This window comes from Manacus vitellinus, unplaced genomic scaffold, assembly GCF_001715985.3.
Source record: "Manacus vitellinus isolate BGI_N305 unplaced genomic scaffold, ASM171598v3 scaffold_5_pilon, whole genome shotgun sequence".
Classification (NCBI taxonomy): Eukaryota; Metazoa; Chordata; class Aves; order Passeriformes; family Pipridae; genus Manacus; species Manacus vitellinus.
In genome coordinates, this window is record NW_021940682.1 from 28,636,277 (window position 1) to 28,661,486 (window position 25,210).

A 25,210-nucleotide genomic window follows, 5' to 3' on the forward strand; every position below is an offset into this window, starting at 1 on the left:
ACCTGTTCCCATCAAGGAAATAGCCATTCAAAAATCATGCTGAATCACAGGAACTGGAAACAGTACTAAATTTTGTTTCTACAGAGATTAGGTCTGCTGAATACAGAAAAATCACATCCTTCAGTTTGTAATTTTATTTATCTATTCTTATATTGGAAATAACATCTAACTCTTGAGTGGTCCTGACCGCAAAGACACCAGACTGTGTTTTCAATAAATAATTCCACTTTAATGGCAAAGTAATAATTTAGACAGATACAGTGTGCACACCTGCAAAAAAATATACGCAAGCTGGTTTACAAGCTAGAGGAACAATAAACCAATAGAAAATACATCATCCAGTTAAGTCCGATGACACCAAATACTTATTATTAGGGTTTTACAAAGACTACAAAAATTTTCAGATGATTTATTTCACTGTTTCTGTCTATTTACATGATATGTTACATCAAAATGTACAAAATATAAAATGTGTACAGACAAATGCTTCACAAACAATTTCTGAGTTGTAAACTAGGTGGACTCACTGAGATGTATTGCAGGAAGTTTTGTATATGTAATATTGTGTGTTTGTGAGCTGAATATGGCAGGAAAAGATTTGCAGGTTTACTCAGAGCACAGGTACAAGAAAGAGCAGCTTTGCTTGAGTTCTTTGAGTCAGTCAAGGTGTATGAGCTAATATTTTGCATCAGAAATGGATCTAGATTTGGGGGCCATGATGTTGGTTTGACTGAATCCTACATGCATAAATTCAGAGTTTTATTAGGGCAGTAGCACCGTGTAGGAACCTCTAGATTCAGCGATGCAGCTGAGTGCCATTTGGAAACTGCATTGATTTCTTTGAGTTACAGCAAGTGACCACAGGGCAGCCACAAGGAGTTAATAGCACCAGATACACATCCTGAAGGTGACATCCATGGAGGTGTACAGTACATGTCTACACAATGCCAAAGCCCTTAGGTACCTTCTTGTTCATGTGCACCTATTTCAACCTCACGCCTCTTATGGTAAAAGAGCATTTCCGATTACTCTGAGCAGTCTGAATGCAATCTGTTCGTAGCCTGACGTGACATGTGAACTTATAACATTTTCAGACTTTCCCCCCCAAATGCATTTTCTTCATATAGATAGTGAAAATTGCTGACTGTAGCATTGATAGCTCCTGCATAGTCATAATAACTGTAAGTACATGACAAACACACCAGGTAATAACAGCTTTTAAGGTTTGCATTCTTGTATTTGTTTGCAACATACGGGAAATCTCAGCAAGTGAAACATCTCTTAACACCAACAGAATAAAATACATTTTTTTGTTTGTTTTTTGATTTGATTTGTGCAAGGCTTCTTTTTTTGTTTGTTTGTTTGTTTTTTTCAATATTTACAATACCCACCCAATAGACTGTGCAAAACCAACCCACTTTTACAGTATAAACTCTTCCTCTTCCACAGTGGACATCACTGCTTCAATGTTCTTTTATGCTGAATTCTTCAGGTACAACAATAGCAATCAAAACAACATGCTGAAACTAGAAAAAGGAAAAAAAACCCATATATTTGTGCTCATGCTGCATCAAGTGTATCCAGCTCTGCTGGATAAGTATTCAAAACATCTATCCTCCAAAAATTCCATTCCATGGGACTAAATGGATTTGAGCTGATTTTGTCAGCATTTAAGTGGCAGTAGAAGTGGGTTTGGGTTCCTTGTGTATTTCTGAGGGTAGGCAGAGCAATCTATTCACAAGATAAAAATATTATATAGCAACTGTTCTTTCTCGTATCCATTACTTTAAAAAATCATGATATACAGGTATGAGGCTACTATGTTACTGATGTTTTCTCATTAGTAAATGAAGAAAAAAACAGTGTAAATTACCGATGGTTTAGGAATTAAACCAAACTGTAAAACTGTTCTAGAAATCTGTTTTAAGGCAGTGAGACAGCACCATAAGAAATGTTCCTTCTTTCACTGAAAAGGCTCAAACAAATGAAGCCCTAAAAAGCCTTTTATCAGTGTTGGTTAATAATTGGTATAAAACTGTTGTTAAGGAGTGGGCAGGTGGTTAAAAAAGACCCTTGTGGTAAAAAGAACTTTATAAAATCTGTGACTCGTGTACTAAAAACTTGATGGAGCGCATCACCATGACCATGGCAGTTAGAATTAAATTGGCACTTATCCAGCATATCACAGTCATGTTTTCTGGTGATTGCACAATACTGTTTGTGCTTTCTGAGTTACTATCATCTTTGACTCGTTTTGGAATGGGCAGTAGTGTATAACACAAACACCGCTGCCGTCCTGTGACCAGCACCATGTGGCACAACAGAGGTTAGAAGAGAATTAGAAGACTGCATTATTCATGCAGTGCCTCAGAATAAACTAAGAGAAAAAAACCAAAGAAGTTTCACTGCAAACTTGTACAGAGAAACAGAGACAGAGAGAGAAAGAGGAAAAGGGAAAAAAAAATCCAGTTTGGCTAACACGTGTGCAATCTGCTTAGATGCCCTTGGTCTAGGGCACTTTCCAGTTGACAAATGGAGTCTCACTTGGCTCCATATGTATTGAAATGCCTTGAAATTAAACTAATTCAAGCTTTCCACTTCAATTTTTCTTCCTGACTTTGCAGAATTAGGTCTCCTGCCTACCTACAACACACCATTCTCACTCAGGGACCTTGGCATGCTGCTTTAATACTGGCAGTGGTCTCGTGGAAACAGATTTTACCATAATCCTCCACCAAGATTTGTCCCTTTCAGAGAGTTGATTCAAGGGATGAATCCAAAATGTCATCATGGTGGCTGGTGCTATCACTGTCACAACTTTGTGCGCTCGAATAGTTGGCTGCCTCTTGAAGCCTCATTAGCATATTCATCTGAAAAAAGAAAGCAATGTTTACATAATCTCATCTCATTTAATACTGTAGTGACTGTGTTAAAATTTAATTAAGCTCCCTTGCTGTTTGAGGTGTGCTGACATCTAGCTGAGGGATGATACAAAAGGATTTCAGAAAGGGCAGGGTGTTAGCAGCTCCTACTGCCACTCTTTTCATTGCCTTCTGGTTTTTAAAAAGAAGTTTAGAGGTCCAAAGAGCCAGAAGGATACAATGGAACTGCCTGCTAACTCTCTTTAATTGAGGGGTGAGACTGGCTGCAGCTGCAACGCTGGCAGGGGAAGGAAGCCATATCTCAGCTGCACATCTGGGTCCATATTTGGAGACTGTCAAGCTTCCAGATAATTTTTGGATGGTGTAGGCACACTACATTAGAAAAGCAACTGAAAACACAATCACAGTAACATACCCCCTCTACAAGAGAAAGATGGGGAGGGAGTGAGAGGGGAAGACTGAGGCCAACTGCTTCACAAAAGAGTCCCATCTGTTGTCAATGGGCTGACCTCAGCAGCGGAGCAGCAACAGATCCTCCTACCCAGGAGAGTAGAACCTCCACTAAATTTGAGGATTACTGGTGTCTGAAATCTGAAAAATCATCAAATTGCAGCACTAAGCCCCAGAAAACTACTTGGATGCTTGATGGCTAACTCCTGTGTAATGATCAGGATTTTATTTATAAAAGACCCACTTCTGCCAGCATGCTCAGGACTGCAAGGAACGTTGACATTGCTTTAGTGTTTTCCAAGAAACAAATATGCTGTCATTACAGAAAACAGGCAATGAAACACCATAAAGGTATTTTTATCTGTTTGCGTTTTAAGCCCCTGTTTCCAGTTTGCTCAGAAATCCTTACATCTCTATGGTTTTAACCTGCACTGTAAAGTTTTCTTTAGGCATTCAACAGTGTTTAATACTATCAGATAGCTTTTGCTGAAGGTTTAATAGGTATCCATGCTTGTGAATACAGGATACATGTGATAGGTGTTCAATACAGCCTGCACATGACATGCTTTGTTTCCATAAATGCAGTGTCTGTCTCCCCATCAACTCCACTGGAGGCAGGAGCAAGCCCTCCAGTCACAACTTTCAAGTTTCTGATATTTAGTCAGATACAGATGCTGATCAAAACATGCAGGGACCAGGGGTGATGGGACACTGCCCAAGTATTTTCACCTTAATAGTTTGCTGTGTTGGAGGCTCATCCAATACACTCACTGGCAGCCCAAATCACAGGGTCAAATTGTCATCTGAAAGCTTATGGACTGGGAGATGGGTGGAAATTAGGTGACTTTCTACATGTCCTCAGGATGTAAGGTCTGGTTTTGAATATGAAACAATAAAGCTGAGGAGCCATTTTTTTAGCACTGATAAGAGTTAAAAGCATTTTCCTCTGAGAAATTATCTTTTCCAAGGACTGCCTGTGTTCCAGAAGTACAGTTCTCTAAAATGGTATTTTGAATTGTGATAAAGGCAATCCGTAGAGAAAACACTATCCAGTTCAACATGTGCACTTTAATAGTCCATTATCAGAGGAGGCAATGGTAAACCCAAAAGTCTGGGATCGTATTTAAATAAAGCAATACATGGTAATGAGGGAAATCAACCTCTTATCATTTAATGCCACCACGCTTGCATTCCTTTTACATTAAGACAGTCATCAGCTATCTTGAAATATTCTGAGGAGTGGAAGGATGGCTGCCTAATTTCCATTTCCACTAAATTCTATATGATTGACAAGTTAGATAATGTGAATATCTTGGTCCTTCATTTGTAGAATGCAGACAAAGGACTGCCCAATGCAGAAAAATGTTTTTAAAATAAAACCTGATTAATAAGTTGCTGAAGAGTGGTGCTCAAACATTATAATAATGAATAATATAATTATCTATTAATTAATTAATTGTAATAGTGAAGACATTTCTGGGCAGATAGGAAGTGCAAACAATGTAGGGACATATTAACATGCTTATGATACCTGCCTTCCTGTTAGATTTTACTTTCATTTTCAACATTTTAATAAATTATAGTAGGATTCATTTTAAAAGCCCATTTTTGAACAGGTGCACAGTAGATTTTTGCTGTACAGTGTACAATTTCACACGTGACAGTAAAGTACATCCTGAAAAGTCTTTTCCCAAAAGTTTGAATCTTACCAAGGGATCCCCCTCTGTATCAGTCTGTGGAACATGCTTAGAGGTTGTTCCTTCCTTTGCTGATGCATAACCTTCATAACCAACATCTTCAGGTCTTAACTGAAGTAGCGATGGCCACTCATGTTGTTGAGATGCAGAGCTCCATGGATAGGTATCAGCTACCCACTTGGAGGGATCCTCCCAGGGTGCCCTCTTCCCGTACATCTATATTATGGATATAAAACAGGTAAGTATTCTACAGAGTTTTCAGTACCAGTTGCAACAGCAGGAAAAAAATCATCAAAAAGACCTAAACCATCTTAGAAAGAGCTTTGCTTTCAAATGTGCTCAGCACTCATATATATAAGATATTCAGGAAACTTCATCTGCACTGATGCTCCTTCAACACACAGAGTGGCTGCAAGTTGAAAAGCACTTCATAACTACTGATACTTGTAGACAACAGTGAGAGCCACAAGTTCTTGATACAATGTGAAATGAGACCTTCAGGTAATTTGCTTATGGTATGTCAGTGAAATTAACTCAGACCTATCTAAAGCATTCACATTAATTGGATTTTGTTTAAAGTGAATTAGGAAGTGTCAGTACAGATTGCTCGCTTCTCCTAGCAAAATGGAATGCAGAAGAACTTCACATGGAATAGATTTTTCCCTACTATGAAAAAGCAAAATGCTTACAAATCTGGAAGGATGATAGAGGAAGTAAGAATGAGGATATTGTAATTTTAGGAGGTCTGGTAGCCTCCTCACTAAAATGCAGCCATCTCTACATTGCTATTCACAAGTAACAAGTTAACAGAGAACCCCTTCGTTGCTGCTTTAAAGATTTCCTTTAGCTGTGACAATGACACATTGAGATAGGGAGCCATTGACTAAGCTTTCTGTAATTTCTCCCGCCTCAGTCTCATGCAATCCACGGAACAGCATATTGGCAGGGCATACACTCATGGAGGATTTAGATAGGCTGCACTCCTGAAGGGAGTAAAACACAGAAGGATTTTAGTGCTAGAGGCAGATGTGCTTATCACTGCAACACCTGCTCCCAGGCCTTTGCTGACAGAGCTTCAGGTTAGGCAGCCAAATTCCCTATATTATGCACAGAGATACTCAGACTCCTTCTGCCCTACACTGAGGCTAGGCTGCTACAACAGGGATCTGCCTAAGCCAAGAGGAAGTGTTTCTTATGGAGGTAGTAGGCTAACTCCAGGCTGTAGAGAGCACTTCCCTTCATCTGAGATTAACAGAAAAGAAATCTTTTCTGGAATCTGTAGCAAGGCTTGCAAATTCTGTGCCTGACAAGTGAGTTTGGAAAGTGCCAAGCTAGAAAGGCAGTTTCTATTCATCCCTAGTTCCAGGAACACCTAATTATATAATATAAAATATTTCTATTTATTATTAATAATGTTATTCTACGAAAGTTATCAAAAGCAGCTAAAAACTGGTACAGTTTAAACAAACGTATTTTCTTCTATATGCTGCCATCATCTGCTCCAGAATTGAAGTTTTCATTTAAGCAGTTACCCTGTACACTTGGGAAAATATGAGCATGAAGAATATCAGTGCATTTTTATAGCTGGTCTAAACAAGTGCTGTTAATCTTACTGTTTTGTTGTTCTATCAAATATTTTGTGGTTTTCTGCACAACACATAAATATTCTGTAAGTCTCAGAGAGATAAGCAGTTTTAGGAAAGCATGAGATATTCAACAGGCAAGATTCTAAACCTCCGTCACATCAGGATGTCACTGTGTCAATAAAAGGTGATAAAAAAACTGCAGCTGCTTACACAGTTTTTGACTAGTCCATAACAATCCCCTCTACACTGTACAGTAATTTCTTTCAGTGCCAAGAGTGGAAAAAAGTGCCTTTCCACAAAGCATCTTTCTAGAGGACATAGAATTGCAGTGCATAAACAAAAAAAAGGAAAAGGGAGAAAGCCAAATAAAGATTGGGAAAAAAGATAGAAGACAAAAGAAAGGATTAATGTCAAGATTTAGGTTTTCTCCAAATACGTGGAATTGTCTGAAATCCTAATCTATCCTCTGGGATAACCCAGAGAGTTATTCTCTCAGGGCAATCTTCCAGTACTTGAAGGGGCTTATAAAGAAGAGGCAGAGCAACGTTTTTTTTATGTGGGCAGATGGTGATAGGACAAGGGGAAACAGTTTTACTAAGTGAGGAGAGATTTAGATTATATGTTAGGAAGAAATTCTTTACTCAGAGGGCGGTAAGGCACTGGAACAGGTTGCCCAGAGAAGTTGTGGATGTCCCATCCCTGGAAGTGTTTAAAGATGATGCTCTGAGCAACCTGATTTAATGCCCATGCCAGGGGGGCTGGAACTAGGTAATCTTTAAGGCCCCTTGCAACCCAAGCCTTTCTATGATTCTATGAAAATATCCCTGTTCACAAGCTTTTCTCCTCAAGCCTGTGCACCTACGTGTGTATGTAGGTGGGAGAGGAATACACAGACCAAAGCTATTTTCTTGCAGCAGTGTAGGACTTATCAACCTTTCCATGCAGGGGTAGGCTGAGACTGCCTTGACTCAGGGAGACAATCTGACCTGTATTTAGCATTGCCATGAACTCTTTAGGTAGTGGAAAAAAGCCCACCTTCTTCCAGTCACAGAGGAGAAACCCACTTCATAAAATAGAAGATACTGGTGCTGGAGCAGACAAAGCAATCATACATCAGAGTAAGAGCAGGTTAAAAGGAATTTGAGCTGATTTCTATAATCCCTCCAAAGATTTTCTCCTTGCAAATGCAACAGCATTCATACCAGGATGCAATGGTTTAAAGTAGCTTGGAGAAAGCCTATGAGAAGAATTTCAAAAATTTTCTAGGAAACAAATGACATACCTGAAGACCTTCTCTCACAGCTTCCAGAAGATATGGTACCAGGGAATAGTTCCAGAGGTCTGTGAACCACACTCTGGAGCCATCAACATCCATAGGGCAAGGGAGGAAGAGACGGGGACCTGAGAAGTCAAATTGTGTATTAAAAAAGGTGGAACTGTGGAACACACATTAAAGACAATCTTTGCAGAATTAAAATAATACTATTGGAGCAAACTCAAGAGAAGAGAATACTAATACAGAACTACAGTAAAGAAGCTATCAGTCTCCTGTTATTAAAAATGAACTAGTATCCCTTTATCTAATTTTAGGACCCAATGAACACTTACAAGTTTTATGGAAAGCTATATAAAAGGTTGACTTCTTTGTTAACATAGTTATTCCATTAAAAGACACCAAGTCCAAGGGTTTTTATTGCTGTAATTATACTGCAGTGTGAAAGCAGAAGAAAAAATTAAGCTTAAGAAAGTTGCTATTGAGGTAATTTTATTAAAAAAATCTTTTAAAATTGTAATGGTTTACTTGAAAGTGTTTAGCAATGAAGGAAGAAATACCAGGAAATACAAACTCTCTCATTAAATTTTCTTTCTTGCGTCAGTTTTGCTGACAACTAGACGAATTCTCCACACCTATGTTGTACTTCCCATTGAGAGATGACAACTTTTAAAAGAACAATATATCCTTCACAAATCCCTAAAATGTTCAGCTTGCATCCTTATTTCCAAGAATTCCACCAATGGACTCACCAATGGTTACATCTGAAGAGCTGTGCGTTTCTAGGAAGCTGTTGAGATGATGCCATGTTTTGGGGATCCAGTCAATGATTTTCATGAGCTCATTATTGCGTATGTTCTTTTCTATTTCAGTTTCAATCAGTTTCCTTCTCAGATATCTGCCTAAGAAACCTTTAACAGGCTCTGTGTGATTAGCACACAGCACCCACCTGGGTAGAAGAGATAAATGTCAAGCAGTGATAAACAGCAAATACATTATTTCCTCTTAAACATATATATGAAAGTAATGCCATAAGCTTCTGAGTCTCATTAGTCAGCAAGTATAAAACTGCTCCAATAAACCTCATTATTGCTTACTACTTCAACACAGCCATTTCGGGTTCCAGCAGGAATTCAAGACACTGCTGAAGACAAATGAAATGCAGGAATGCAATCATCTTCAGCAACTTGCTAGAGGTGCCAGACAGTATCTTATTTCTTTCACCATTCCCCAACACCATTCAGAAACCCATGAACAGAGGAGAAACATTGAAACTAAAATACTTTGCTGTGGTGAGACACAAGATCAATATTTATCAAAGAAGGGCTTAGAAGCAGGGAGCTGTGCAAACACGGCCACAGTACATACAGGGTGAACATACCTGAAATTGTGATGCAGCTCCAGATTTGGTGAAGAAGAAACTCCCTGGTTCATAGTTCCAATAATATAGGGACTGAAAAGAGAAAAGCAGTAGGATTTTTTTTGAGGGAGAATTCATTCAAATATTTGGAGAATATTTATTCTTCTTATCTGCACTAGGCCAATTTCAAGAGAGTCTCTGGATGTATTATAGACTTAGATTTAAAATATTTCTGAGGAGTCCTTTAAAAAATGTTTATTCTTGTATGATTTCCCTCTCTGCGCATTTTTAGTTTCCTAGTATTCATCCATAATAAAGAAATAAATAAGCAAACATGTCTTAATGTAATTCATAATTTTGCAGTAGACCTTAGTGTTTTAATTTCAGAAGCCAACGAATCTCATGAGTAAGACATGGCACACCCTGATTTTATGAAGGGAAGTCCCTATGATGGCACTTTTACAGCAGAAATAACCAATGTTGTAGGCTAGTACAAGTTCCAGAAAACAGTATTTTTAGTCTTGCTTGAGAATAAAGGAGTCAGCAAACTCCATACTTCTGCACTGCTATAAACTGTGGGAAGGGCAAGTCTGCTAGATATACAGCTGCTTCTGCATGTCATGATTTATCCCAGATTCCACTATTACAAAGTGTAATTCTTATTCTACCATAAGATGTCCTCATGGTACTAACGAGCTTGTGTAATCTGACAGGGTGCAAAGGATAAGTCAAATGCTTAAGTACTTACTTAAATTTTGTGTTAAATTTACATCTCACTGAGAAGCATAGGAGTCATGTAAATGAAGTGAAGCAGACAACTAAGTACTTTGCTGAAGAGGGTTAAAATTATTGAAGCACATAAGGGCTGGGAGTCCTAAGTTTCCAATGGGACATTTTATTTTGGAAAATAACAAAGAGCTTTTACTGTTTTAGTTGCAAAATGTGTGTGAAAGGAGAGAGAAGAGCTACTACCTACCATTTATTATATTTACAGTTGAGGAAACCATTGAAGATGTCACTTAGTGAACTGATGTGGTGGAGGTTATCAAGAATTATGACGACAGGGAGGTCAGCACCATTGTTGTCAGCACTGCATTGCTCAGCAAGGTTTGCTAGGTATTGTCGCAGATCCTTCAGCAGAATTAACAAAAACCCCCCACCACAACAACAACCAAACAAACACAGAAACAAACAAAACAAAACACCAAGAAAACATTAATCCGATTAGATCACAGATGTAATTTTAGTGGAAAAAAAAATTTAGATAAAATAACTGCTAAAGAATTTCCCTTCTGTGGATTATTCAGCTGGATCTGCACATGCAGGAAGACGCTGCTTAGACAGGGCAACACTGAAACCACATAGGTAAAAAAAAAAGGTACTAAATATAAGGTAAGTGACTGAAGCATTCTGAGTTGGTGGATACATTCCTTAGAAATTTGCTGGTAAAATATCTCCAGAGGAAAATAAGTTGCAATAAATAGGCCATTTGCAATGGGCTGAGATACATTAATTTTTAGACCTTCATTCTTATGAATGCCACATTTATATATCGAAAAACCCCACCAAACTATCACACAATCTAGGAGTATTAAACTGCTCCTTCAGATACCTCCTTTCACCACTCCCACTGAAAATCTACCTGCCCTTTTGGGAATGCTATATCCCACCCCAATATAAGATTTGTTGCATAAATTCTTTTTTCCTGTCAGCTGTCTGGTTGCTGTTTAGTACTGGAGGAAAAGAGAGGGTTTTATAATCAAAACATTTAATATTTTTGTCAACACTTTCTTGCCCTTGAAGATCTGGGCTAGTCGAATTTTACAGCTGTATCTCTAGAGGTATCTAATTTTGTCAGGGTTGGAAATGCTCAGTATTATGAACAAAGTTCCTATTGTCATTTTACTTTCTGGATCAGGGATAGCAGAATCTTTTCTTCTTTTATGGGAACATGCAATCCTTTTTTATTCCAAGAAAGATTTTTCTTTGCCTCTTTATGATCAGGTGTCTCTAGGGGAACATTATGGGTTTCTTCCATGGAATGGCACCATCTGTATTATACAAACGCATTCGGTATTTGACAATGTTGCTTTTTTCTTTCTTTTTACTAGAAAATCAAAACTTCTAAATAAATGTGGATAGAAACAAAGGAAAATGGGGAGGGGAACCAAACCAAACCAAAAAACAACAGCCAAACTCCAAAAGACATAGACCAAGCTGTTTACCAAAAATCCAAAAGCTTGCTCTTTTGTAGGACAATTTTCTTTATAGATGTGTATAGTACAACAATAAAACATAAACACTTCCCCTGCCAAAGTAAATGGCGTCACAAATCCTTTGCATAAAGACAGTGAAAAGCGGTTATTTTTACTGGAATGGTCCTCTTGCCCCTTTGGGATCTGTATGTTCTTCCTTCTTATATTATGCTAGCATTCATTATGTTCTGTACAAATCAGAAAGCTCTTGTCAAACCCCTTCATTTTCTTTTCCCTTGGTACCATGTCAGGAGTATACCCAATTCAGGACAGCAAGTGAATAGTATTATCTGTGGCTAGCACAGTAGTTATGCTGGAAGCCTGATATTCTAAGCTATGTAAATCACTGTGAATGTGACACAGTGTGTAAGGCAATTTCAGTATGGTCAGCTTCCTGATAGAAACCACAACAGTTGTACTTATCCAGTGCTGATTAAGAAGCTGAACCCAACACAATAATTCAAAATCCCCATTTTGAAATCTTTGCTTACAAAAGCTGATGTTATCTTCACGAAAAAGCATGTTACACTAGTATTACTATATAGTGAACCTTCTAAAAAAGGAATTACAGACACTCCAAAAATTTAATTTATATTAAATTAATAGGAATTTGACTCTGCATCTCCCCTTAAAGTGTGTTTCCTTGAGACAGGGAAAATTGAGACTTCCTTCACAGGACTTGAGACTTCCTTCACAGGAATTGAGACTTCCTTCACAGTACTTCAAAGGTTTGTTTAGAACAGAAAGATCTGGTCCCTGTACACCAGTGGGACTGGAAACTGAATTCTTGAAGGAAAAATGCTAACTGAGCAGCAAAAGAGTACTCCAATTAATAGAATCTGCTCTGCATCGTCACTACAAATTGGGCAATAGATTATCTTTTTGACTGTAACTTACCTTGCTTGACTTGTGATCTACGTTAAAAGTTGCAATTGCATCCTCAGTTTTTTTCCTGCCAGATTTGGTTATAATATATTCAGCCAGCCTGTTAGCTAAATAGGTCTTTCCTGTGCCACTGGGTCCCGACAGAATAATTCTGCGATGCTCCATCAGTAAATTAAAGTACCGTTGGGTAATTGGCTTAGGAATTAATGTGTCAAACACAAAACTGTCCAAACTGTTTTCTTCCACTCCTGGGAACAAAAGACAAGAAAAATGGTCTGTCTTCATCCTTGCTAAGCTAGGTATTTGACCTGGCACCTGATGGCATCAGTGCTATGCTGAAATCAAGGTAAGATACTTCTGCCTAAATCAAATCCCTATCAAGGACCTCCACTTACTGTGGAAATACTGACATCCTTCCACAGCACCAGAAAATTAAACAGTAGTAGGGAGATGAGATGAGTGGAAGAGATGAAATCAAAGTAAATGTAAAGCGAAGGCTCAGTGAGGCAAAGATATATGCTCCAGACACTACAGGCAGCCATGACAAAGAAAAGGTTAAAGTGACAGCCACAAGCATTACCAGTTGTCACATCAGTGTATGTAAAGTTCTCTGAAGGCCCCCCCCTTCCCTCCAATAGCAAATCCCTAGAGCTTTTGAAATGTATGGAATTTTTCCTGTGGAAAGGGATAAAGCATAAATATTTCTCATCACCATCTCTGTTTTGGTGTTAGTTTTTTTGCCACTATTTAGAAATCTGTACTTTTTTGTGATTCAGCAGGGAGGCAGGGAAGGACAGAGATATTCTTAGATTTCCCTCAAAAGGCCACACTGCGTTAGGTATTATACAATGTCTTACAGAGAGTTTATGTGGAACTGGAGACAAAATACAGAAAGGTCAGGTGTAAGAAAAATAATTGTGAAAGGATGGGGAATTGCAGTGAAGAATTCTACAGTATCTGCAAAAATATTCTTGAGGTTTTACCTTTCAGGTTCACAGTGATGATGTTATTATCTCCAACCAGATATCCACAAGGTAGCAGTTCAGGCACTTCTAGGCTATGGGCTCTAACTACATCCCCTATACAATAGCTAGCAATGCAGTCAGAGCTTAAGCCCAGGCTAGTAGTCGGGTCCACTCGGAAAATATATTCCTGAAATTATATGAAAATATAAGACATAAAAATGTTTTTTGAATGAAAACATTTTGGAAAACTCCCTACAGACATAAAAAAAGAACAGTAACATTAAGAATGAAGCTTAATAGTAGTGTTAGCTATGCATAAGAAACCAAACCAAAGACTTGACAAGACAACCCAAAGAATACAGAAATTTTCTAAAGTTAAAAAGAAAATTGTAATAATACTTAAGTTAATTTTTCAGTGTCTCACCTTAAAGAGACGTCTGATTACACCATCTAAGACATCCCATTTTGTTTTTCCACTGACTCCAATTGATCCTATCAGGTATGCATGTGGTTTTTGATCCTGCAAAGAGATTTTTGGAAATTGGACTAAAAATTGGGCTAATTAGTTTTCTATGAAGATTCATAGCTTTCCTAACAACAACAAAAAAAGAATATTATTTAGAATGTGATGTCGCTAATAATCTCTGCTCCAGGAATAGGTATACATGGTATTACTTCAGTACATCTTCATAAAGAAGGAAATACAATATCTTATTCTGCTGTTTGATTATATCTGTGTTTTTAAAGAGATGAATATAAATAAATGTTGCACATCTATAATATTTTGTAACACAGATCATGAAAACATGACAATGCAATTCCAAATTGATAACCTCAGCAGTATAATCATAGTTGCACACAAAGGAGTCCAAGGCATAGATCTGACTTATAATGACTTTTAAATGGGGATTGTAAGTCCCAGAACATCGCACTACTAATTAAACTGATAATTGGTATTGTCTAAGCTACCAAAAAGGCAGAAAGAGGCCATAGGACATTAGTCTATGGGGAATGCCTAACTGTATTGAGCATGGATGATGGAGAAGAGAGATGTTACCTATAGGATAGTTCCCTTCAGTTCCTGGGCTTAAAATACTGAAAAAAGTTGAGTTCCTATATTCCAGCATTTGCTAGAGATATAATTTTGCATCTAGACCTCTGGGTAATGCACTTACCTTGGCTCGACTATAGCCCTTGTTTATAGTGACTAAAATTTTCACACTGTGACCTTTGTGGAGCGCTCCATCAGTGACATCATCCAACAAAATATCTACAGTAAAAGAAGGGAAGTGAGCAGTCTGAAAAATGACATCAGTTATGTTCACATCATCAGTTCAATATTTGTCCAAAGGATTTTTTGGTTAAAAAGATAGGCTTCCATGACTTGGTTCAAAAGAAAGACTGCCGTGACAACATCTTGCAATCATCTTAGTCTGTACTTATTCCTAATTCACCATTTCTGTTAGAGATGAGAAAACCATTACAAGTTGTCATTTTTTGAAGAAATATTAGGAATTCTAATCATGTAGAAATGAAGAGGGAACCTATAAATAAATAAAAACTTACATTATAGTCTTGTCTTTGCTTTCCTTCTTGGAACTTTTTCAAAATTACCATATGTTCCCAAAGTAATGTTTAAAAACTAAATTAAGGTTATATCTTTGGGCACTCATTGTGCCCTTTAAAATGTTATAAGGAGAGAAAACAAGAAATCCTTGCATTGATATGTTTGCTGTTAAATAAAATAGCATTTAATTTCTCTTTCCAGATGATTTCTTTATCTTCAATACATATGGCATGGATAGAGTCTTTTTTACCTTCACAATACAGGCTTACAAACAGTATCCATTAGAAAACCACTTTGGATGCCTCCAGAATATGGGACTCTGTATTTAGCCTTTCTGCTAAGGAAAGGCTTAATCTTTCTTGGAGGTAAAGAGTGATTTTGATCTGCTCTGCACCTCTGTTACTACCTCTTCACTAACTCCTAAAATGAGAAAGCAGAAGTATGTATTTTTATGTATTTTTTACTAAAAGCTGAGCCTGCAGCTTTATTGCAAGTGATAAAACTGCTGTCTTCCTCTAGAAGTTCTCTCAGGGATTTTACTGTCAGACATTTAAGCTAACTATCAAATTAGGAGAGATTATGGATTTGCATTTTCTTCAAAGGTCAGCACAGTAATCCACTACCCTAAATCCTGTTCATTCTTATTGTGGTGATTGAAGAAAATCATCGACTTCATGACATAGTCTGCACAGGGTCAGATTTCATCCAAATTAAATGAGATGCCAGTAAGATTCAGTCGCTTGTTCAAAGGAAAACCAAAGAAGACTTATGGAGATGATTTCAACGAATATATTAAAAATAACTTTTCATGTAAAAAGTTTGGTAACTTACACCCAGATTCTGCAGGGGTTTCTTTTAAGTTGGTCAGATGAAGAGGTCTTTTTTTTTTGTGAGCTTAAATAAATTAATGCTTGTTTTTTTCCAGGCAGACAGTTTTTCTGTGCCACCAACACTGAATGTTTCACTTCAATTGTCTTGTGTTTTGGCATATTTCACAAAATTTAAGAGTTTTGATAATTGTCGGAGGGCAATTTACGGTATAACTGATCCCCCTCTGAAATTTTCAATCTCTAAATAACCCTAATGTAGCCTTTAAATACATTCTTCTCTAAGTCTTTAGGAATGAGGAATCACTGTGGCTAGAGAAAAAAAATCCACTTTTTATAAACTCTCACTGACACAGGGGCTGAGAAAATGTGCAAGGGGCTCTAGTTGTACCAGCTGTTTTAATTAGCCCCTGCTAAGTCTCCTTAGGCACACTATGGTAACTGTAGTTCACTTATTGTCTGAGCTTTAGCACTCTGGACCTGTCGTGTACTAGTCCTTGTTTGCTGCTCTTACTCCAGTGATTTACTGAAATATGGGTGTCTATAACCACTGAGCCCCTTGGTGCTCAACCTATCTGGAGGATATCATCATACCCTTAGGAAGTGAAAATGAATAGCTTTGGTCATTTGCAGATGACCATGGTCATTTGGAGACACTGGTCTCCCAGAAAGTGCAATTTTTTTAATATGAAGAGCCAAAGCCCCCAATTGTCTCAGCTTAGTCCTCAGCATGATTAGCCTCTCCATATCTGATGGAATTTTGTTCAATCCAGCTGCCACAGATATCCCACAAAACTTGGTAGAAAGTTGTCACCTTTCCAAGTTCTCAAAAATGATAATCACAATGATCAAAAATTCAGATTCATAATCAAATGAAATCCTCCACTTCTCATTAGGCATCCTCATTTCTCTAATTTCTTATAACCAAAAGTAATTACTTTGCATGCTAGGAAAACAGTTAGAACAATAACATAGAAAATTATGGAAAGCTTATGGAAAAATGGAATCATTTAGGTTGGAAAAGACCCTTAAGACCATTGAGTCCAATCACTTCTCCCAGTCATCCTGTTCTTCTTCCTGTTTCTTCTCTTGTTCCTTTTCCCCTTTTCCTCTTCCCTTTCCTCTTTTTCTTCCAGTTTTGATTTTTTCTATTCTTTTTCTAAACACTTCTCTCTGATTTTCATCTTCATTCTTTATCTTGTCTTTCACCTTCCCTTATTCTTTCCCTGTTCCTCCTTATCCATCATATTCTCATCCGGTTCCTCCTCCTCTTTTCCAAACTCCTCATACCCCTCTTCCTACATCTTTATTCCTGTATCTAGATAGAGTTAGTGCCAAGTGGTAAAGTGCTAATGGCAGCTACTGGTGAAAGACATTCTACAATCACCATATTGAAAAAAATTCTGTTCTGGATTGATTCTGTTTTTTAACTTTTTAATGTGTGTGGATCTGTGACCAGAAGCCACAGTTAAATTTTTTCTCCCTGCTTTTTGCAATACTTCATTGTATGTTGAGGCCCAGTTCAGGCTCCTCCATGCTGAAAGTTAAACCTTGCAAAAAGCTGGAATGTAAATAAAAAACATACCAATTTTCATTAAAAATCTGATATTAACCAGGAAAAAAAGCTCAAATATCTGTGTAATCAATGACTGGCAAGATAATATGACTAACTGCCAATCCAAATTTAGTCAGTCAGTTTGGCACGTCCCCAGCTGTATTCTTGCCTAGACTCTTTCTACAATTATTAGCCACATTTTTATTGCTTTCAGAGACTGCATTATACTTTCTGTGGCATCTATGATAATGAGAACTGCTTTGCTCCTGCTCTGCCCCTGGTTCTAATGTTAGAGACAGCACTTCTGTTTCTTGGCTACATTATCAAAACAAGTGTAGAAGTCTTATTATCATAAACTCCATGGCATGGAAAATAATCAAATGTTACTGTTCAGGATGTGGACCAAAGTTCTGCTTGCTTTCTCTCATTCACTGAAGTCAAGGAGAGTGCCTAATAAGGCAGGTGGGGTTTGGCTCCTGTGATAAATGGGGATTTGATCCTATATAGGCTAACTAGCTATACCAAATTAAAAAAATGTAAAGGATAAAGGTAACTGAGACCACCTGCTGCCTCAGCTGCAAATATGAAGGGAGCTAACTGAATGATCAAAGATCTGTAAGTCCAAAGAAGAAAGTTTCACATACTCTACTAATATTTATCCCATAGGGGCAAGAGAATATACTTATACAGTTGTCGAGCATACTTCAACAGATATTCCTTTTCAAATAAATTGTAAACTAGATGACTAAAGAGTACTGTAAACTAGGTAGGTACAGAGTATAATATCTGGGAACTAAGCAAACATAATGAAGTCTGTTACTAATATTCAGAGGCTTCTAAAAGCTACATTTTTAAGACATGACCACCAGCATTCTTCTTCATCTCCATTACTGAATGCATATCTGATGTCAACCTGAGTGATATGAGGCATTTTAATTTTCATGCATGCTTCTCATATATGGCTCATTTACAGGGTGAAAACAATAAATTCTTACTAATTGCTGAGGCATGCATGTGCTCAAAGTATGTACCTGATGTAACAGATTCTGTGATGTTTAAATTGTTCAGAGAAAGTCCCAGTGACTGCCGTGATGAAGAAGATGATGTGCTGCTTGATGACTCTGATGATGGCCGGGCAGGCTTTCCAGTATTTCCAGTCTCTGCTTTTAAACGATCATTTTCAGCTTTCAATATCTCAATTTCATTCTGTATACAAAAGAAATCAAGATAAAAGCACAGCAGGTTATTCTTTTGGAAAAGCACTGAGGGTAGTATTCTGGTGATGTTCCCCTGAAGTAGCTAAGAGGTTTACCACGTTCATAGCAGTATGTAGCATCATGTATCAGAGGTATAACGCAGTTGGATTGCCTTCACTTCTTAAATGAAGGGAAACCCCCTGATAACCTTTTTTCAGCTTTTGCCTCAAGATAGTTACTAAGCAACATAAGTGTCAAGCTTCTATGTTTATTGTACACTTTACCATAGTTTGAGTGTGGTGAGAATTTTCCCAGCTATCCCCACTTTTTTAAGCTACTTTCTATTGTCAAACACCTTAGGTAATAGTCAGTTAAGAACGTTACTGGATATGTCAATGTTTCTAAAGTCACAGAAAATTATTACTGCCACTGAATGTAAAATTTAAGCATTAACTTCATAGAAAAATTAAATTAAAAATGGGTAGCTAGAATTTGATAGTTAACAATTTCATAACTCTTCTTGCTATCAGATAAGACTTTCTGATCATTCAAACATGGGATTGTTCACATAACAGAGAGCAAACTCTGATGAAAACATACAGTGACAGATGAATCAGAACAATTGGGATTTTTCCTAGCTAAATCCTCTGTGGTGCAAAGTGATTACTGAATGTACAATAATAAAATGAAAACAGCCTGAGAACCGCCTGGTACCAGCTAAATCTAGTTTTCAGTCACTTCACGAAGCACAGAACAAAGCAACTGCTTATTCTTGGAGATGGTTTTGCAATCAAATTTAATTATATATTCACTAACACCCTGTTAAAATCCTATTTTTGTTGTGGAGGCTGCACAGCTACGTTATACAAGCAAAAACATAAGGGATAGTATCACAAAAAAAACCTGCAGCAGCTACAAAAAGATTAGATGACATACACAAAGGTGAGGAGACTGAAAGGGAAGGTGCAAGACAATAAAATAGTGACAGAAGGTAATAGATGAGTGCACCAGTTTAGCCTGGGGTTCAAATCAGGAGCTGTGGTGAAATGAGTCACGCAATCTCCAGCTACTCTGCAGTTTACACTGATTAATTACATAGCTCTTAGCAGTCTTCCACTCATATAAGCTTTTAGTTTTCATGGTGCTTTTAATATATAAGTATTCAGATATCATTCTCACCAGTCCTACTTTTGCCCCTTACCAATATTTGTCAATTCTTAAAAATATCAAGAGTTTGGCAACTGCAAGGTGGCTGCCTGTCCTTTTGGGAAAACTCGAGACAAAGTGGTGATTACCAGCAATAGCATCTCAACTAGTTGCTTCTGCCCAGATTTGATGAAGTTTAGACTTGGAGGCCTGTTACTATAGCAGACTCCTCTCTCTGGGGAGTTCACCTGTTTTAGGCACTTATATCCTAGTATAAGACTGTAATCACATGATAAGCCTTCACATCCTTTTCTCTACCATTGCAATTAACTGTATTCTATTTCCTAGAGTTCCTTGGAACTTCTTAGTGGCTCAAGATCAAGTGTTTTACTTATGTCTGGACAATTGAAATCATATCTGTGGAGCAGTTCTTGATAATTCTTTCCCCGAATTGAAGTTCAGCCAAATACCCCACAGTAATATCGGCACCTAGTGCTGTGAGCACATGGGAGGACGGCAGGTACCAGAGATGTTTAAAGGTGTGGCTGAGACAGCCATAGGCATGGTACAAAAAAAGAGGTCTGGAAAATACATCAAGCACACCAATTCTGTAGTTATGAAATCAGCTGCTGTGGACATCTATACAAAAGTGCCTAAAGGCACACCTGACCTAAGCACCCAGCACAGAACAATTCAGCTGACAAGCCACTGAGCTGGATTCAGCTGTGTAAATGTGGGCTTCCAGTGACATGACAGGGTCTTCCATGGGTAGAATATGTCCTGTGAAGATGCAAATACTTGAGGCTGGTTCAAACGGCAACAATTGCCTATGCTCAAACAACTCAGTTTCACCCTCTGCAACTATCTCAGGATGATTTCAGGATGGGTCTTTAGGCCCCACTACTACAGGACTAAAACTCAATTGACTACAACTGGAGTTTTTCACCTAGCTCATACCTAGACTTCTAAATGTATCTGTCCTCGTCTCAACTGAATCCCCAACCCATGGTCTTGGTTCTGTTCCCCAAATGCAGATTTACAGTGCCTTTAGGGATGACGTAGGTATCTCACCTGTCATTCCAGAAGGGCCCAGTTCTACTGAAGGACCTATGTCATACTGTGTAGATATTGTAGATACTTTTGGGGACCCACCATGATACCAGACATTTGTATATAAGCAACAGAGTCAAATCCCATGAAACTCTGTGCTCCACTGAAGAACACTTCCATTCTTTTTGCATCCTTTCAGCCTCACAAAAGAGAAAGTCTTCTGATGTAAAATGTGTTCAGGAAAGATTTGGAGCAGTGTCACAAAATAATGTAGCAAAATTTTATGATGCTGGATACAGTAATTAGTTAAATTTTACATTCTCTGCTTTAGGAAGCCACAGCTCGGTTAGGAATCAGAAATGATAAGAGAGTATGAACATAGACTCCCACCCTTCCATGGCTCAGGGATTTAAAGCTCTATAGAAATCACTTTTGATCTGCTTGTCTGTCATATTGCCTACCACAGTCATAGGGTTTAGATAATAAATATCCTTTGGGCAGGGATTATGTCTTCTTCCATATCTCTTAAACACATTTTAGCTGTTAATATAAATGCTAAGAATATCTTTATTATAAGATGAACATTTATCATACCCATCCTTCAGATGTACTGTCAATCTAGCAATTTACTTTGTATCAACAGTTTTTTGGCACCTGAAACAAAGTACTAGGAAAGGAAGTACATCTGGTGTACCTTTGGTGTGCACCTCTGTCATCACTTAAGCTACTGCACTGACCTGCATGCGGTTCATAGCTTCCCGAATCTGATCCAGATGGTGTGCAGAGCTGAGGGCTTCAAGACGAATATCCGTTAATTTTAGCTCCTTCTCCCTCAGCTCACTTTTTAGCTGAAGAATTATTTCAGCCTCTGCCTCTGTGCACTCACAGATCCTAAAGAGGAGTAGGAAACAGGTGGGAGATTAAAGGAAGGTTCTCCCCCCAAAGCAGCATCATTACTGAATATCAAAGTACAGAAAAATTCTTGCTGCTGGTGAAACTTATGAGCGAAGAAAGAAACTTATCAAAGAAATATGAAAAGGTTCAAACTGCAAATTAAAAAAGGAAAAAGCCCTGTCAAGATGAAATGATCACCTTGCTTTTTAGCTCTGTAGTTTAGTTTACTGTGGTGAAAAACAAATTCTTAACTACTTTCAAGTATCTATATTTGACTGTGCATCATCCATTGGTTTGTTTTAATTTGATTTTATATTTCCATAATTTCTTTGGTGCAAATTTCATAATTCTTCTATATAACGACATTCAGAACTGAAGTATGCTGATTACATTGTACTACTGGTACATTTGTTAGGCATCAGTAGTTTTCTCTGTTTTGAACAATACACAAAGGGACAGTCTTCATCGTCTAGAAGATTTTTATCTTTAATGGTTTCAATTTGTGATGGTTGATGTTTTGCCTATAGTCTGTCATTTTGTAATGTATGATATATGAAATAATGTAGGTTGGTTTTGTTGGTTTTTTTTTCTTAAAGACTGAGTTAAAAGTAATTACCACATGGTTATTTTTCATGAGCATTAATTTTAGAAAAGGACCAATTATAGTGTGAGAATAGATTGAAACATGACCATCCCAGGGACCCACAACTGTCCACATCTCATGACAGACTGTTTTGCCTCTTTGTATCATAAGCAGAAAATAAAACACTGAATTTTGGTTACATTGTTACACTAAGCAGTATTTCCAGTCAACTCAATAAATGTTATTTGTTCTTTATTACTGTCACTATAAACAGTTAACAATTTCAATATGAAAAATATTTTATAGAAATAAGTATTATTATTGTAATTATTACTGCTAATATACAAAACAAAGAACAGAAGTCAACATTTAATTGCCAGAATGCATGCAAAGGCATTTTGGGAAAGATGATGAAGCACCCTTCAGGTCAGCAATTGGGTATACAGCTCCATGCCCCACACTCAATTTTACTGGAATCTATGCTTGTAGACCACATGACCATTTTGCTTTTTCTTTGATGCCCAGACTAGAGATGAGTAAAGGACTAGGATGCATAAGGACTAGGGATGCCCAGACTAGGAAGGTAAAGGTAATAGTTTAGAACATGAGACTCAGGTCAAGAAAATATATAAAAAAACTGTACGCAAAGGGAAGATGAAGAAGTTCATGGCAAAAAAAAAAGTCAAGTAGAAGAAGAAAAATCATGAATATAATTCACAATATGCACAAATATTTTAAATGTGAGTAAAAATGAAAAAACATATACTAGGATTTTTGTCATGAATATTATTATACAGTTCTTACTTTGATGTCTCATTATTTACCTATGCTAACCAAATAAGAAATGAAATTTTATTTCCATGCATATCTTATCCCATACAACAACTTGGACAACTGGGAAGTCATCTCTTTTTTGGCTATTTTCTTTTGGCTTTTTTTTTTTGGTATATCTTGGAAAGGTATGGGCAAAAAGATCTTGGCAAGCCTGCTTTAAAGAATACAAAAATGAAGCAGAGAGAAGGGCTACGGTTCTGGAATAAGCAGGAAAAAGTTGTTTCAATTCTTAAGGTAAGCAGAATGGAAGCAGAAAGTATGAACTGTATTTTATTTTGCAGTTCCCAGAGCTTTCCAACACTTAGCTCCTATAATACTAAAATTACACAGAAAGATGAGAACTCATCAGAAGGAAGGAAACCAAAAAAGATAAGTTAGCATTCCTGAGCAGTCACAGAAAGAAGCTCAGAAGTCTGATCAGACTCCAAAGGTTCAAAGTAGTTAGAAAGACTTTTACTTTTTCCTTCTTGTTACAAACTCAAAATTTTTAAATCAATAGGTTGCTTTAGGTTGAAGAAATATGTAAGTCTTGATCTTTGAACAGAGGCTGCAGACAATTATGAAAAGTCTCAAAGGAGACAGGAATTTAAATTATGCAATGAAAAACCAAGTCTTCCAAATCAAGTTACATTATCAGTATAACAGACAAAGAAATTAATCTAAATCAATAAATTTTATGCAATGTCTCTGTTATCCTGTGTAGGAAGGTCACAATAATAAAAAAGTGTGATAATATGACCAGACAGATCACTATTTAAAAATATTGCGGAGGAAGAACTAGAAGGCCGTGAACCGGACAAAATTTAGGAATTTAAGGCTCAGAGACCAAACAGGTATGGAAATAGCTTGGGTTGAAAGACTAGATGTGTGGGTTTGCCCTTGATAAATTCTGGGAACACTAGCACATCTAGAGAGCAAGTCAAAGAGACAGATAGAAAAAAGCAGGGTTAGTGGAAAGGAGACAGGATAAGGTTGTGAGATTAGATCTGTGAATCATGAGTAATTAATTTTGCAGAATAAAAGTGTTTTGTTTAAGTTCAGCTATTTTCTAGTAATGCTTTTACTTTTCACTATTAGGGTGACTTTTAAATTGATAATAAGTCAAACATTAGGGTCCCGAACATGAAGAAATCCTCTTCCCAAAACACACATATACCTGAAACCATAAAAATATGAGTTTCCTATAAAATAATTGAACAAAACTACAGAGATCTAGATGAGTTCTTTCTTTCTAGCCTGCACACAATCTAAGAAAAGGAAAACGTTTGTTCTGAAGAGGTTTATTTTGTGGCAATATTTGCTGTCAAACTCCTAAACCTAGTATATAAAAATAATTCAAGTCTATAAAAACTTAATCATAAAAGGCACATAACCTGACACAGAGTAATTCTATTATAAAGCTCAGTAATCAGTCACAGGACTAGAATTCCCTGAATGCCTTAAGGAAGTGTAATTGTGACCTGATTATTCTCAATTAGGACAAGGAAAGTAAGGCTGGCATCAGTAGTATGCATTTTTTTGAAAAGAGGTTAATTTCCCCAAATTAGAAATAGTTATGATCTTAGCAGAATGAAAAAAAATAGCAGACGAATACAAATGAGAGCTGCAAATTCTATAAGAAGAATATATCAGATATTCAAAAAATAACGAAGAAATGAGACAGCTATTGATTGATGACTTGTTTCCAGACCTGAAACATTAAGGGTGGTAATTTGAAAAAAGTATAATCCCAAAAAATCCAAGCTGTTAAAAGAGAGGAAATAGATTAAAAATCATATACATTACTAGCTACAAAGTAGATAAAGTAATAACAGGAGGGATGAGTATAGTGTAAAAATTCATAGCTACCTGGAAAAAAAAGAAGATATTTTTTCTATATCATTTAAAAAGGAAACTTTACTAAGGCCTTTACTAAGTGGATATGAAAAAGTTGGTCGCAGGAGAGCACAACAAAAACTTTCAGAAATGCATCTGGAAAGAAGTTTGTACAGCAAGGTGATTTGGGGTAGAGTCTGTGAAAGGAGGAGAAAATGACCTGGTAAAGAACTACTGGAGGAGTATTGTGTAAATGGTGTGAAGCTCACAAGAAATCTGGCAAATGGATGGACCTCAAGATTAAAAGTTCACAGCTGCTGGCAATGGCTTCTGGACTGCAAATGGCCACACTAGAGGGGGCCTGTTTCACAGCTCATGCCCTTTGGGAAG

General features: G+C 37.3%; 1 protein-coding gene across 1 annotated transcript in view; it reads right to left on the reverse strand.

The window, feature by feature from the left end:
- Positions 1 to 213: 213 nt before the first annotated feature.
- The window catches only part of NAV3 (neuron navigator 3), a 384,858-nt gene continuing 359,861 nt past the window's right edge, over positions 214 to 25,210 (reverse strand). The window contains exons 29-40 of the mRNA XM_025895950.2: positions 21,432 to 21,585; positions 18,334 to 18,508; positions 14,529 to 14,623; positions 13,778 to 13,873; positions 13,372 to 13,540; positions 12,401 to 12,636; positions 10,225 to 10,379; positions 9,270 to 9,341; positions 8,641 to 8,837; positions 7,898 to 8,016; positions 5,042 to 5,245; positions 214 to 2,870 (exon numbers count right to left, since the gene is read on the reverse strand). Of these exons, the coding sequence (XP_025751735.1) occupies positions 2,751 to 2,870; positions 5,042 to 5,245; positions 7,898 to 8,016; positions 8,641 to 8,837; positions 9,270 to 9,341; positions 10,225 to 10,379; positions 12,401 to 12,636; positions 13,372 to 13,540; positions 13,778 to 13,873; positions 14,529 to 14,623; positions 18,334 to 18,508; positions 21,432 to 21,585 (1,792 nt within the window). The 3' untranslated portion in view covers positions 214 to 2,750. The remainder of the gene's footprint in view (positions 2,871 to 5,041; positions 5,246 to 7,897; positions 8,017 to 8,640; positions 8,838 to 9,269; positions 9,342 to 10,224; positions 10,380 to 12,400; positions 12,637 to 13,371; positions 13,541 to 13,777; positions 13,874 to 14,528; positions 14,624 to 18,333; positions 18,509 to 21,431; positions 21,586 to 25,210) is intronic.